This window comes from Strigops habroptila, chromosome 6 (assembly GCF_004027225.2).
Source record: "Strigops habroptila isolate Jane chromosome 6, bStrHab1.2.pri, whole genome shotgun sequence".
Classification (NCBI taxonomy): domain Eukaryota; kingdom Metazoa; phylum Chordata; class Aves; order Psittaciformes; family Psittacidae; genus Strigops; species Strigops habroptila.
The window spans coordinates 64,593,572-64,608,068 of record NC_044282.2 but is presented as its reverse complement, the minus strand read 5'-3'; the positions used below and the strand labels follow the sequence as shown (position 1 = coordinate 64,608,068).

General features: G+C 45.4%; 1 protein-coding gene across 4 annotated transcripts in view; it reads right to left on the bottom strand.

Moving 5' to 3' along the window:
* Positions 1–6,226: 6,226 nt before the first annotated feature.
* Positions 6,227–14,497, bottom strand: part of COMMD1 (copper metabolism domain containing 1) — a 77,434-nt gene continuing 69,163 nt past the window's right edge. For all 4 annotated transcript variants that reach the window (XM_030490791.1, XM_030490792.1, XM_030490793.1 and 1 more), the window contains one exon: positions 6,227–6,366. In XM_030490791.1, coding sequence (XP_030346651.1) covers positions 6,259–6,366 — 108 coding nt within the window. In that variant the 3' untranslated portion in view covers positions 6,227–6,258. The remainder of the gene's footprint in view (positions 6,367–14,497) is intronic.

The following is a 14,497-nucleotide window of genomic DNA, read 5'->3' as shown; positions in this document are numbered from 1 at the left end:
TGGGTTTTGTGCTGTGATCGCTGTTTTTCCCCCCATTCACCTCTGTAAAATGTCACTCCTCAAGGGTCTAGAGACACTTGACACATCCAAAAATGCCATTTATTCAATTACCTGGCTTTACATATTCTCCAGTACCATCTCATTACAAAAGCTAATGGCTGAGTGCTGGAGCTTCAGCTGACCACTAAGTGAATTAAAATGCAAGCTCCAAGTCCCCTGCACTCAGGGGAGGTAAGAAACAAGAAAACGTCTTTGTAGAAGTATTTCACACCTCCCTGTTGGCCGATGTCCTCTGACAGCACCACATTTCAGGGGCCCGACCTTGGGTCCTGTGTGCTGCGATAATGCCAAGGGCCACCTGCAAAATGCCTGGGGCCAAATGCATCCCCAGCTGCCCCAGCCCCCTCCCTCCAACATGCTTTCAAACCTGTTTTCCTGCAATTTCTTGCACTTCACGTTCTGCCTTGCTCCCACCAAAAGGAAGGAGGAAGGGCAAGGCATCTGGGGATTTGAGCATGGGGATGGTCAAGGAGGAATGGCTTTGAACTGAAAGCGGGTAGATTTAGATTAGATATAAGGAAGAGGTTCTTCCCTGTGAGGGTGCTGAGGCGCTGGCACAGGCTGCCCAGAGAAGCTGTGGCTGCCCCATCCCTGGCAGTGTTCAAGGCCAGGTTGGACACAGGGGCTTGGAGCAACCTGCTCTAGTGGAAGGTGTCCCTGCCTGTGGCAGCTGTTGGAACTGGATGAGCTTTAAGGCCTCTGCCAACCCAGACCATTCTGTGAATCTATGAACCCCACTACATCTGGGAGGAAAGCTTCATAGCACCAACCTCTACCACCCATGGATTTTTTGCTGGGACAAGCAGCTTAGGTGATATCCCAGCGTAATCCTCCCCACATGGTACTGGCAGTTCGGAGGTGGATTTGCACCAGGTGAGGTTGTAGCTGCATCCCCCTTGCAACCCTTTCATTGGAGGTGACACATCATGTCCTCTGGGGGCTCTGGTGGCCCCAGGGATTATCCATGGGATTCAGCTACTCAAAAAGGCATTTTTGTTGGGGTGTGTGTGTCCCTTTTGAGGAGAGGAGGACTCATCTGCAGCTTTGCCAAGGCTTGGCTAAACCAGGGTGACCTTTATGGGCAGAAACAGCTTTCGGTTGAGAAAGTACCAATGGTGATGCCTGCCTCTCTCCCTGCGCCATCACCTTTACCTCCCAACATGGTGAGGGTGGCCCAGGAGCAAAGCTCTAGCCTCCGTGTTGGATTAAACAGCACCCTGAGCCCTGCTTCCCCGGGATTTGGGACTAATTTAAGAGGCACATTTTAACAGGCCCAGCTCCAAGCAAGGACTCTTCGTCTGCTTTTCCATGTGAGGAGACCGCATGAAACATAACGCATTAAAAAGTCATCAGCGGCTACTGTGGAGGAGCTCTGCGTTCCCCTGCCCGGCATCGCCGTGGGGTACTGCCTTCTTAAAAAGGCTCCCTCTGTCCCCAGCACTGACTGAGCACCTCTTCATAAATGTTTGGCATAAATGAATGAACTGTTGAAATTCCCCAGAAGGGGAAGGAAACATTTCCACAAGCAGTGTGTGGCAAACATGAGTCTTCAGGGAAAACTCCTCAGAGACTTGTGCATCTACAAATGCTCGGCAACTGTCTAAATCAAGAAATCCACACAGAGCAATAGCAAGTTATTTTATTATAGATAGCAAAGAACTGATGTACAGGAAAGAAAAATCTCTCAAAGTATCAACCAGTTTATCAAAAAGTTAAAGCACAATAAAACGTGGAGGTCACAGACTCCAGTGAAAACCCTCCTGTGAAACACAGTAAATGCACAGATGTTAATTCTGATATTTATAGTTGCAAAAAGGACCTGTAAGAAAGGAAAATGAAAAAGAAATGTAAAATAAAATGAGAGTAAGTAACCTGAACAGTGGGAAAGTAAATCAACACCAATATAAGTATGCCTCATCATCTGCTGCTTCCCATAGCCCGAAGCTTTATGAAGTACAGCACTTGGATTTGGAAAAACATGGTGTGCCTAAACTGTTGGGGTTTTTTTCCAAATACAGGTATGCCTAGAAAAATACTCAAAAAAATCAGCAGTTCTGGGAATACATGGACCAAGAAAAAAGAAAATAGTGCTAAGAGGAATCATCTTGCCAAGCAGAGAGCGAGTGCACGGCTTGCCAATTGTGTAATGCGTGATTGAAAGCAACAGCACTCACAGATATTTTAGGGAAGCACCAGATCATAAACGAGTGGCAACTTGGAGGAATTCCCAGAAAACAAGAAGCGATCGCAGGAATCAATTGCAAGCGCATTTTAGCAGTGAAAAAGGTGACCTCTGAGGAAGAACCAGCTGAAGGTTGCAACATGTGGATGCTGTTTGCGAGTCTCCAGTAAGAAGCAGCAGAGCTTGGGATGGGCTGTCCATCATGTGCACAGTGAGTCATCATGGACACGGTGCCAGAGCTGCAGCAGCAGAACCTCACTCACCACAGGGCAAATCCACCCAGGAAAGCATCAGCAAAAGTGGGACCAGAGGAAATTGCTGGTGCCACTGGGTCTGTCCCCAGCTTGAGCAGCATCTCCTGGGACATTCCCTGCCCTGCCCCCACCAACACAATGCAGGTTAGATGAAATACGTGGACTTTGATTGAAATCAAGCCTGCCCCAGCCTGGCGGCATACGGCAGTTCCATTTGCAAGTGGTTTTCAGTTGTTAGTAAACTAGGAAGGATGGAGACTGGGCGGATCACAGGTTCACCTGCAGTGAGGCAGCTATGAAGGGGAGTTTTCCGAAGTTAGGTATAGTGGAACATGGCATGAGTTGTGTCTCAGCTCCTTCCCTGGCTGTTTTTGAGGCCTGGGCAGGGAAACTTCTCCCAAGGGAGAGGTGGAACTCAGGCAGGGACCCTCCTTCAGCCCGCCCTTCTGCTGCTTCCCATGTCCCTCACTTTCCTCCTCTGGCTGTGCTGAGCTGCTTGTGTCCCTGCTGGGAATCTCCAAACTGCCTGGCAGGCTTCATTAGCAGCTCGGGGTGCGCTGCAATGTGGCTGCTCCTCTGAAGGAAGGAGGAAGAGGAGGAGGAGGTGATGTCCCTGGTGTCACACTGCTGGCATGGCTCAGCACCGAGGCACAGGAATGGTGCCCGTGGGAGGCAGCAGTGGTCTCCAAACAGGATGAGGCCATTATAGCCAATAGGGCAGTGCTGGAATGTCTGCTCAGACAGACCTACACAAGGAGGCCAGGATCCACGTGTGGCCCCAGCCACATGTTCAGGCTGAGTCTGGTTTACATCTGGGATTTGGGAAAGGAATCCAAAATCTCTCCTGAAGTGTGTAAGCAGCAGCTTTCATTTGCCAACACCACAGAGATATTTAGTGGGACCATCCATACCAAGTGACATCCATGAATCCCAACAAATAGCCACGAGTGCTTGTGTCCTTCACTCAAGGAAGCAAAGCAGAGCAGCATTGGAGGCCTCTTTCTCCAGGTTCAGTCAAAAGTAGCCAATAGGTTGAAAACTCTGTAGGGAGGGACAGATGGACACACATACACACATAAACCATGTCAGTAGGAAGGCATGGTCCTGCTCAGGGGGAAATCTGTTCTCCATGCTCCAGCACCAGCTGGGGATTACAGCAGTCTGGGGAAGTGCAGCATCCTCTTCCCTGCCTATGTCAAGCCTCCTGAAGCAGAAACATTGCTGCCCCATGACACTCCTGTGCCCTTACCAAGGGCTGGGCAGAGTGTGGTCCTCAAAACACTCGGCTTCTTTCCCCTGTTTTGCACAGTAGTTTACAAAGATCCACCAAGAAGAAAATCAGAATCATTAGATATTCAGGGGAGCAATGATTAGGAAGAGAGAAGCAGGCACCCATAAAAACGTGCCCCCTTTTAACTTCACACCTCTACCAGGAAAGTATCTAATTATTTCTTAAATGACCCTGGTGCTTTTTGCCTCAGCCTCCATGCCTGGTTACCCATTCCACATATTTATTATTCTTTGCATGAAATAATACTTCCTGACATCTGTTCCCAGTTTGTTTCTCTTTAATTTCCATTTATAGCACATTTTCCTATCCTCTGACCATGTTAAAATAAAACAATAAGTATGTTTGACACGGTGCAAGTTACTTAAGATCATGATCCTTCCCTGACCTTGATTTTTCTTTTTTTAAGCATGCTCTAAAATGCAGAAAGACGCCTCCATTTTAATGAACTGTGATGAAAAAGCAAGTGGAAAGCTCAGAGATTCATCAACCACTCAGCATTCCACATCTGTGCCAGCAGCCAGGTACCCGTGGACCAGTGCGGGGATCGGTTGGTAGCTACAGTCCATTTCCACTCTGACAAGTATCTGCTGGGGAGAGCAAGGAGCTATGGGGCTGTGCAGTCCTCCCGTGAGATGGAGGGGAGAACCAGGTGGCTGTGAGAGGCAGGGTGGCAGAGGGACAGCCACAGTAAAGGAAATGTTAATTCCTAATGCAGCGATGCAAATTGGCTTGAGTGATGCTTGCCCTTCTGACCAGGCAGATGGGAAAAGGTGCCTTTCCCTCACTCTGAAGAGATTTTGTGTAGGTGCCTTTCTCTCACTCTGAAGAGATTTTGTGTCCAAGTACAATCTGGCAACTCCACAAGCAATAAATTCACAAGGAGAAGCAATGAGGAGTACTTTAGTTACGGCACAAGAATATTTTATGTTGTCATCTCTATCTTGGTACAAGCCCTCAATATAATTTTAGCTCAGGAGGAGGTTGCTTATGAAGCTGAAATAAAACTGAAAGCATCAATGTGGCCTCCAACCAAATGTGTGCGCACACCTTCTGGTTAAGTAACAGCACAAAACAGCAAGCCACTGTCATCTCCAGCTGGTCCATCACCACCTTATGGACTATCAGGTAGTTCTCCAGTACCGACCATCATGCTCCATGCTCAAGACAGACCCACCAGGTTCTCCTGCCCAGATAAGCCAGTACGTGTGGTTATACATCCTGCTGTGACAAGGATGTGCACCCCTGAACGGAAACATCTGAAACGGAAAACATTTCTTCTTGGTCCTCTGCAGCGGAAGGGTGGTGGTTGCTCTGCAGTTTGGTGCTATGGCAGAGAGATGTGGGTGCCTCCACAGCCAAGAGCCACAGCAACCCGGGCAGCTCAGCTCGTGGTGCCCTTTACGTACCTTATCTGCCTCTGGAAGCTTTCTTCACATAACTATTTTATCAATAGGGCTTTAACCTGCAAGGTTGCCAAGGACATTTTCCTTTTATCCAAATTCCAAGCTGAACATGCACACACTAGAAACCCTGGGTCTAACCTGGGGCTTTTTTGAGGTCAAAACAAACATCATGACAAACAGGACTAAGAGCAGCCAAGTTAAACTGTGCTCTGACAAAGCACTGGCCCCTCAAACACACCGTGCAGCTCGGTGCCAGGGCTGCACCACTACAGCTCAAGAGCTGGAAGGCTGATGAGGGTGGATGGTCTTTAGGGAAGCAGGTCAAAAGCGGCTTTGAAGGCTTGCCAGCAGGTAGCTGGATCAGGCGCTCAGCACATGCAGAAGGGCTGCTGCTTTGGGGGAACCAGCACCTCCCACAGCCCTGAGGCTCCCCTTATTGCCCCCTGGCTCCCCATGGTGTTGGGTAGGTGTGACTGGATGGGCCAGCAACATTGGCCACCTCACACCCTCAGGATCCATTTAATCCTTAGCAGCACAGACACTCCCGTTACAGAAATGTATGTTTGCGTCTCTGCTCCCTGAACTTGCTCTCCTACTCTCCTGGACTTCAAGCTCAAAGCAGACACAGTTCATGTGGGTGGATTTGTTCAACATAGCCCATGGTTTGGAAGGAAAAACATAAGTCCCCCATAGTCTGCTTGTTTCTTCTGCTCATTTCTTCCCTGCCACAACTGGCCAATTTACCTTTGCTATTCATCCAGCCCAGTATTTACAGCATCTGCATGACTCAGAGATTGACTGAGGGGAAAAAGAGAAAAGCTGCGCTCCACTCGAAGGCCTGATGATGCAAAGCTTTACGCAAACACCACCATTGCTGGCTTGGAGAACAGGCCTGAAGGAGGGGACAGAGAAAGTTTCATAGTGTGACTTAGCCCATACTTGGTTGTGAATGCATTCTGCAGTTATCATCAGGATTTAACAATCATTAGCTAGATTATGTGCACAAAGAGGAATAATGAAAGAGTACCGAGGGCCATTCATTTTCTGAGTTCCAATCTCTTTATTTGGTTAAGTGGTCTGAGTCAATGAGTTCATGCTCTCCTCTATTTCTGAGAGCTTCTTCAGCATCTGGCTCACCTTGGCCTCATCAAACTCCAAACAGAGGAACTCCGACTCCTACAAAACAAAATTGCAAGAACAACAGTTGAGAAAGACAATGGGTTTTCAGGTATACAATGGAGGCAGGACAGCGAGTTCTGCTTTCCTGACGATCTGTGTCCCATGTCCCCTTTTTCCCTTCTACCACTCAAATAACCTCAGTAGACCCAGCAGTTGGCTACACACCAACCGAGCGAGAGCAGTATGTGCCAGGGGCTGTCAAAGAGGACATAGGACAGCTGAGCTCTGCCCAGCTTTCCTTTCAAGTGTAGGCATCAGTTTGGGTGTCTCCTTAGCTGCAGACTTCTGTAAAACTTGTGGAAATTGAATTATATTTGAGACTTCCACTTTTCTTCCCAATCCGCTGATCCCCAAAGCTGTCGCTGCAGACACTGGGAACTGCAAAGCGGTTGGAGCCACCACACAAAGCTCGTCACATACAAAAACCAGATTTTATACAGGAAAAACAAGAATCCAAAAGAGAGTCTTGTACAGGACATTCCAGTCAGGAAATTCAGGAGAGATTTATATTCTCTTATTCATGGGTTCTAGTATCAATATAAACTTAGAAGCGAGTTAAGAAGTATCACTGATTTGCTTTGAAAAGTCCTGTCACATCTAGAAGTTATCTCTTAACAAGATGGATATTGGGATATAGTAAAAGGATCTTTTCAAAAGCCCAGATAATAAAGAAGATATATATATATGTATATATAAAAAAAATATGTGTGTATATATGTGGATATATATATATAAAGTTGCAATGATATGGAACTCATTAGTAAACACCAAGGCGAAAAGGCCTCCTGAGATCTCCAGCCCATTAACCTTACCTACTGCTATGTCTATAGTTACAAAGCATTTCCTACAGTGAAGCTGGCAGAAGTAATGTTTGAGATTGCCAGAAGCCTGACTGTGTCCTAAAGGTCATTCCAGGTGAAGCACCATCAGTGACAGAGAAACAAACTGAAAGTATTTGAAGATGAAAGTGCAGCCGGTATGGAGGAGGTTTCCTTATGAGACACCGGAATAGTTTCAGCCATGAGAATCACTGTATATCCACCAAGTTTCTATATGTAACACAGACCCTGTGGTGCTCATAAAAGCAGAAGGGCATCTCCGGGTCCCACCTGTTTTCTGCCAGACTAAAATTTATATCATTATTTCAGAACATGTTTTTTTCCATATAATTAACCCCTATCAAAACCACCACCACTTCATCCTTTACATTTATGGAATTAATAGTTAATACACAAGGATAAAATAACTGGACAGATTAAATCCATCAACTTTTACTAACCACATTTTAGGACTGCTAAAAGCATTTTCATTAAATGTTTATTATCTTATCTGCTAACAACCAAATCAGCCGATGGACCAAGGGGCAGAGATCAAGCTATAGGTTTAGTATGTGGGTGCTTCTGATTAGAAAGGGATTCAAAGAACTAAGGAGAACTGTGTTTGAATGAGCATCAGTAAAGTTCAGTAATGGTCACGTAAGTAAATATATACCATGCAGAATATACAGGTGACTACTAGGAAAGGCCTTTGTGTGAGCAAGCAATTAGGTTCATCAACAGCATCCTATTGGAAACTTATTGTAGATTGTGGTTTTGTTTCTTTTTTCTTAAATTAATCATTCATCTCTATAATATCACGCAGTACATTCCAAAACATCACAGAAGTAGCATTAAACAGTCAGGATCAATGACAAGACAGATATGAAATCTATGACTTGGGAGCAAGGACTCCCTCACACCATTTTTCTTGTCTTTGACAATGGTTATTGACACGTCTTATGGAAATACCTTGTATAAAATATCTCTGCAAGTGTAATTACAGCAAAGCATAATTACAGCTGGTCACTGTGCAGAAGGAAGATGTTTGGTGATGGATTTGACAGCTTAACTCCACAGTCATAGTCCTCGACAGGACAAACTCCAAGGCCAAACTCCTGGTGACATCTCAGGCTTTCCAGCCACAACTGTGCACCCCAAGTCATGTGAGCCCATCAACCAAATTCCCCAGGCCAGGGCTTGCCCATGCAACCTTCAACATCTGCATAAGCTGATTTTAGGGTTTAATGACATGGTGAATGTGAGCAGACAGAAGAGCAAAGTGCCCAGCTCTGGTGGAGATGTTTTTACGCAAGCCTAAGGCATAAGGAGGACTTTTTTTTTCCCTCCTCTTCAGGTTTTGTCAGTTAAAAGGAATGTAAACTGAGCAAAAGGACACTCTTGGATTACACTAAGACTCTGCAAGACACTTTATACAAGCTTAAGTGTACTCACAAAGCATACTTTTATCTATAAAGCAGCTAAAACCTTCCTATGAGGCTTGGACGGTACCTAGTTATGACACTCTCACGTGGACCAATCTAAAACATGACCAAGAGGGCTGTGAATCAGGCTGCTCAGAATTTGGCTTCAGTTTTATTTAATGTCTCGTTAGTTTATACCCTCCATGAAAAATACGAAGAAAAAAGAAGACAGAGCTGTGAAATTCAAAACTCCCCATTGCTCCCCTCAGGTGTCCTCCAGGAGCAGCACCAATTTGGTACCTCTGCTCTTCCTCAGCAAGAAACACGACATCCCTTTTCATAATTCCTACTGTTAAAAGAAATCTCAGCCCACTTGGAGCCCTTTCAGTTAAGCAAAACCAAAATGGAACAAGTCATTCATTACCTGGAAGTCCTGAAGCATGGCACATTGGACTTCAGCTGAGCTCTTCATGGAGATCATAGAATCACAAAATGGTCTGGGTTGGAAGGGACCTTAAAGCTCATCCAGTTCCAACCCCCTGCCATGGGCAGGGACACCTTCCACTAGACCAGGTCGCTCCAAGCCCCATCCAACCTGGCCTTGAGATGGACATGGTCTTTGGAAAAAGGCACGTGTATGCGCATAAACGGGGCCGTTAAGAGCATAGTCATTTTGCAATGGAAACGGCACATGCATCCCACCTTCAGGCTGGAAAGCCAAGCTCAGTGCTCCCAGAAAGGTGTGGGAATGGACATCCATTTCCTGTGGCTGTCTTGGTTTTCTCCCCACATGCTTTCCCACCCCTCCTCCCACTTCCCTCCTGAGCCTGGGCTATAAAAAGGAACTGCAAAACAAACATCCAAGAAACACAAACTCCCCCCAGCCTCGAATCAGGTCTTCCAGGTTTTTTTCTTTCTCAGTAACAACAGAGTGCTGCAAAAATATTTCTGTGAGAGGCTAAGAGAAGCACAACTTTATCTCAGTAGTTACAGTAAAACCCATGTATTTTTAGAAAACCAATCCTCACACATTCAAAACTTAAAAACATAAGTAGTTCTCTGTTGCGTCAGTGTGAGCAGCTACTTAAAATGGTTTCCAGCAACTTTGATCCATCTAGTATTTTTAAGTTTTAGCTACTGTATTGAAAAACAAAGATAAACCCTCTGAATTCAGGTATCATTTTATTCACATCATTTCCACTTTATTCGGGGACCTCCTATGACACTCATTCAGGGAACTTGGTCACTGCCTGGACTGCAACGTAAGTTGGGAGTAAATCTGCTTTGGAACACGAAGTGTCTTGACTAAGGCTCGTTCCATGGGCCAGGGTGGTGGCTTGGGGCATGTCCCAACACAGAAGTGAGGAATTCGGCTTTGTTAGCAAGTGGTGGTCACACGTGAGAACACTGGCAGGGGTTTGGTCAGTGGGGTGCCATGCCTCATGCTTGCTGGCCCAAGGACAGTGAAGGTTGCTACATGCAAATATGTGCCTACTCAGGTGGAAACACCTTGGACAAAGGTGTGAGAGGTGAGGAGAACCCCCTGCCAAGGGGCAGGAAACACAAACTGCTCAGCAACTGAACAAAGATGCCGAGGTGTTGATGACAGCCTCAACAACTCACAGCTCAGGTGGGTTCAAGGAACTGGGGGCTTTCTTCCATTAATTCAGAGAAGCGCTGCCAGCTACCAGGAGAGCAGGTCTCCATGGTTCAGCAGAGATGCCATGTGCAAGGGGAGAGGGAGCCAATTCCACCTTCACACTTGGAGCATTCTACAGCGTTCAACGCATGGAGACAGAGAAAAAAGCAGGGTTTGTCCAGTTAGATACTATGTTCATATGAAAAGCAGCAGCATTTTAAAACTGTGCAAGGAGAATACAGGAAATGCTGTGTGCCCGTCCTCACCTCTGTGGATTTCAGACATGCCTGGAGTGAGCACAAGCCCACTCACAGCCTTGAACTGGGGTCTCGGAGACCACTGGGCGATTGGTACCACTACATCCCTGGCCTTGAACACTGCCAGGGATAGGGCAGCCACAGCTTCTCTGGGCAACCTGTGCCAGTGCCTCAGCACCCTCACAGGGAAGAATTTCTTCCTTATGTCTAATCTCGATCTCCCCTCTGTCAGCTTAAAGCCATTCCCCCTTGTCCTGTCACTACATGCCCTTGTAAAATCATGTAATATTCTACCATAACATGCCAGGAGCCAACCACATAGAGTTTCCCTCCCGAACAGCTGCCCGTGTCTCCTCTGCAGAGGAGTCACCTGCAGGCTGCATCTGGCCACAGCTCAACCCACCACCAGATCTGCAGTAGGATGTGTGCAACAGCTCAGGACGAGCCTGGAGAGAGACAACGTGGCCCCCACCAGCCCAGTGGGGTTTCACCACTCCTCCATGGATGCTGCCGCTTCCCACCACGGCACAGCCAGCTGTGGGCACCCTCCTGCTGCAGAATGAGGTGTCAGGCATCTTACTCAGACAGGCTCAGTTCTGTAGCAGGAAAAAGCACTGAAATACATAGAAGGACAACTTTTCTTTGGAGGATTTCAGGCATACCTATACATCTCAAGAATACATATCTTATATTCAATCCTAAGAAGCTATTGAGGGGGATGTTTCAGATATAAATTGAATGTAACATATTCAAATCATTTATTTTCAAGGCCAGGCTGGATGGGGCTTTGAACAACCTTGTATGCTGGGAGGTGTCCCTGCCCATGGCAGGGGGGTTGGAACTGGATGAGCTCTAACCCAAACCATTCTATGATTCAGAAGAAACTCAAGGATATCTAAAGCCACGTTACAAGCTAACCAAACATTTTCTTTCAGACAGAATTACCTCTGTAAACACAAACCTGAAAACCACCTTTGACTTTTATTATAAGTGCACTAAAGAAATTGCAGGCTTTGCAGCAGGGTTAGGGTTAAATCAGCAATGTATTAACACCAGATGAGTACCTTACAATTCACAATACAAGCAAATCAGGTGGCAAACAGAAAAGCCAGTGGGGGATAAATAAAACAATCCTGGGGAAAGCTGCAGGCAGGGTGAGGTGCAAGGAGCAGGTCACTAAGGCATCACTAAGGCATCACTAAGGCATCACTAAGGCATCACGCAAGCCTCAACCTGCGGTCAGGTTGCACCAAGCATGACAGCAAACACGAGTGGGAATTCAGAGCACACTCATCTCCTCCAGCAACACCCACAAGCAGAAACAAATGTCGCTTTGTTTCCAAGGTATTAATTAAACAGAAAAGACAAAATACCGATTTCAGAGTAAATCCATAGCCTATTGTGGGGGGTTTTTTCCACTTTTACAAATGAGTCTTAAGACATTGCTTATCTGGAGTAAAAGGAAACATGTGCATGGGCTTAGGGAGAACACGCTTCAGCAGCATGAGTTAGGGTTACCAAAAAATCTCCTTGTGAAGAAATCCTCCAAATTTGCTAATTCCATTTAAATACTATTTTAGTAAAACACCTGCAGGGATGACCCTGTAAGTAATATCCCAAGTCACAAGTGTAATGGTATTTCAAAAGGAAAATCAATAATGGCCAACTACCTTATTGGCTCCGATTTCCTCCTTGCCTGCTTTGCACCAGAGCAGGTTTGGCCTGTGCCCGTGTGATCCAGCTTCCCATTCTCACAACCAAGAACTGTACATTCTCAGTTGTCCCTTTTTAATTTTTTAATCACTAAAAGATTAAACTGGCAGAGACCTCGCAGCAGTAACTGCACCTTAACTTTGCAAATAACAAAAATACAAACCACTCAAAGTCCTTTAGACTTGCTTTACATCAGGGTCACTTGGTTAGTTTTTAAGTCAATAGATTTAAAGCACAAGGTGGCTTTGGTCACTCCTCAACATCTCAGCGTTGCTGGGAGCAAGGGGAGCGGAGGCAGCTCTAAAGCAGGGACATTGAGCTGCCTGTGGAGCCCACTGGCTCCAGTGTTAAAAGGGAGCTGGCAAATCGCCCCAGTCATGCCAGTGACCTGGCCACTGCCTGAAGGTATTAATAGCATGCTCCATGTTAGAGCTATTTCTCTAACACAGACAGAAACAATATTACCTTCAAGGTTTAGCTGGACCTGCTTAGAGGCTTGCAGGACAAAGAAATGCTAATCTGAATTAAAAGGAAAAAGGGAGGGGAATTTAAAAAATTAAGAAAAAAAAAAAAAAAAATTCCCCACCCCAAAAAAGAGAAAAGAAATAATAATAATAAAATCCCAATATAATCATAGAATCATGGAATAGTTTGGGTTGGAAGGGACCTTAAAGCTCATCTGGTTCCAACCCCCTGCCATGGGCAGGGACACCTTCCACTAGACCAGGCTGCTCAGAAACCCAAAATAACCCAAAATTCAAACTGGAAATTAGACACATTTTAAACAGGGAAAGGACTCATTTTCCTTGGAAAACGCACATCTGAAAGTCATTTTGCAACGATGCTGCCAAGTTCTATTGCAGAAGCTCCCTTCATCGCAGACTACTCTTACTCATTACTGTGGGAATTTGCTATCGTACTGTCTGGTGGCAGAAAATAAACAAACCTTGATAAGTAAACCCTGATAAACTCACCTCAGCATTATTATCACTATTACTTGCTTCCAAACCTTTCTTTGGAAGGCCTCTCCTTGACACCTGGTGCACACAATTCAGATGTGACTCACCAGGGCTGCCTGGTTAAGAGGTGTTGGGTTTTGCTCTAGTACATTGTGCTTTCTGCACAATGCAAACCCACATCCCTCTTCCATGCAAACATCTGTGGTATCTGCTGCAGGAGTGTCAAAACACACAGTGAGCTACACCTGATCTTCTTGTAGAACAGTGGGGTGAAATATCCCTCGCAGCACTGAGCACTTCCTGGCTGCTCCAGGTTTGCTTCTACAAGGAATAGTTGCTCACAACATTCCTAGCAGGACTGGGGAGAGAGAGAGACAGCAATTACCTGTGTAATTCATGCTGAAAGAAGTAGTAAAAGATAATGTGTAAGTTACCATGACAATGTTCTCTAAAGTAGGAAAACATGACCCAAAAAGAAAAATACTGAATTTGAGCTTATTTCTTCTCCAGAAATCAGGGTAACACCACACTGAACTGGGTGATTCATGCTAAGGGGAAGTATTTTGTGTCAGAGGTTTATGAAAGCGATTTATTTTTTGCTGTTTAGATTCTCAGATTGGGAACACCTGATAAATGATAAGAAGAAAAGAACCCCCCAAAACTGGGCTGTCACAAACCAGTGCAGGGCGATAAAAGTACGAGATGCTGCATCAAATCTGCTATCACATTGCATCACTCGTGATCCCCCCGCAAACCTCAGAAGTTATTCTTAGATTCATTAATATTCTGCAAGATACACTGGGGCACAGGATAATGACAGCAAAGTCTAGATAATTCCAGAAAATTTGGAATGGATCCACTGATCTCATATGACCACATTTCTGACAATACAAAATCCATTACTTTTCATTCAATGCAGAGCTATTTTTGCCACAAGCCTACAATCACAGCCTTCAAAAACTCTAAGGTAAAGTGCAGTTCATTTCCATAATACTGTATAAAATAAAGCACAAATATTTGTAACTGAAAGTGCCTTCTAATTCCCCTCCATTATTTTGGTATTACAGGAACCAAGAATCTCTTAAGCAAATGATTACTACAGCCCCATAGAAAAGAACAGTTAACCCGCTTGCGGATTTTTTAATACTTTTAATGTAACATCAAGCCTGTAATATCACAGATTAAACAGATAAAGGATTGTAGAAACTGGAATAATTCCAGGAGCATAAGACTAGGTCTCTCATACTGCACACCAAATGTAATGTCACCGCTTTTTGTTAGCAGCTTACTGAAAATAGTCTACCTTGTGTTTTATGCCTTA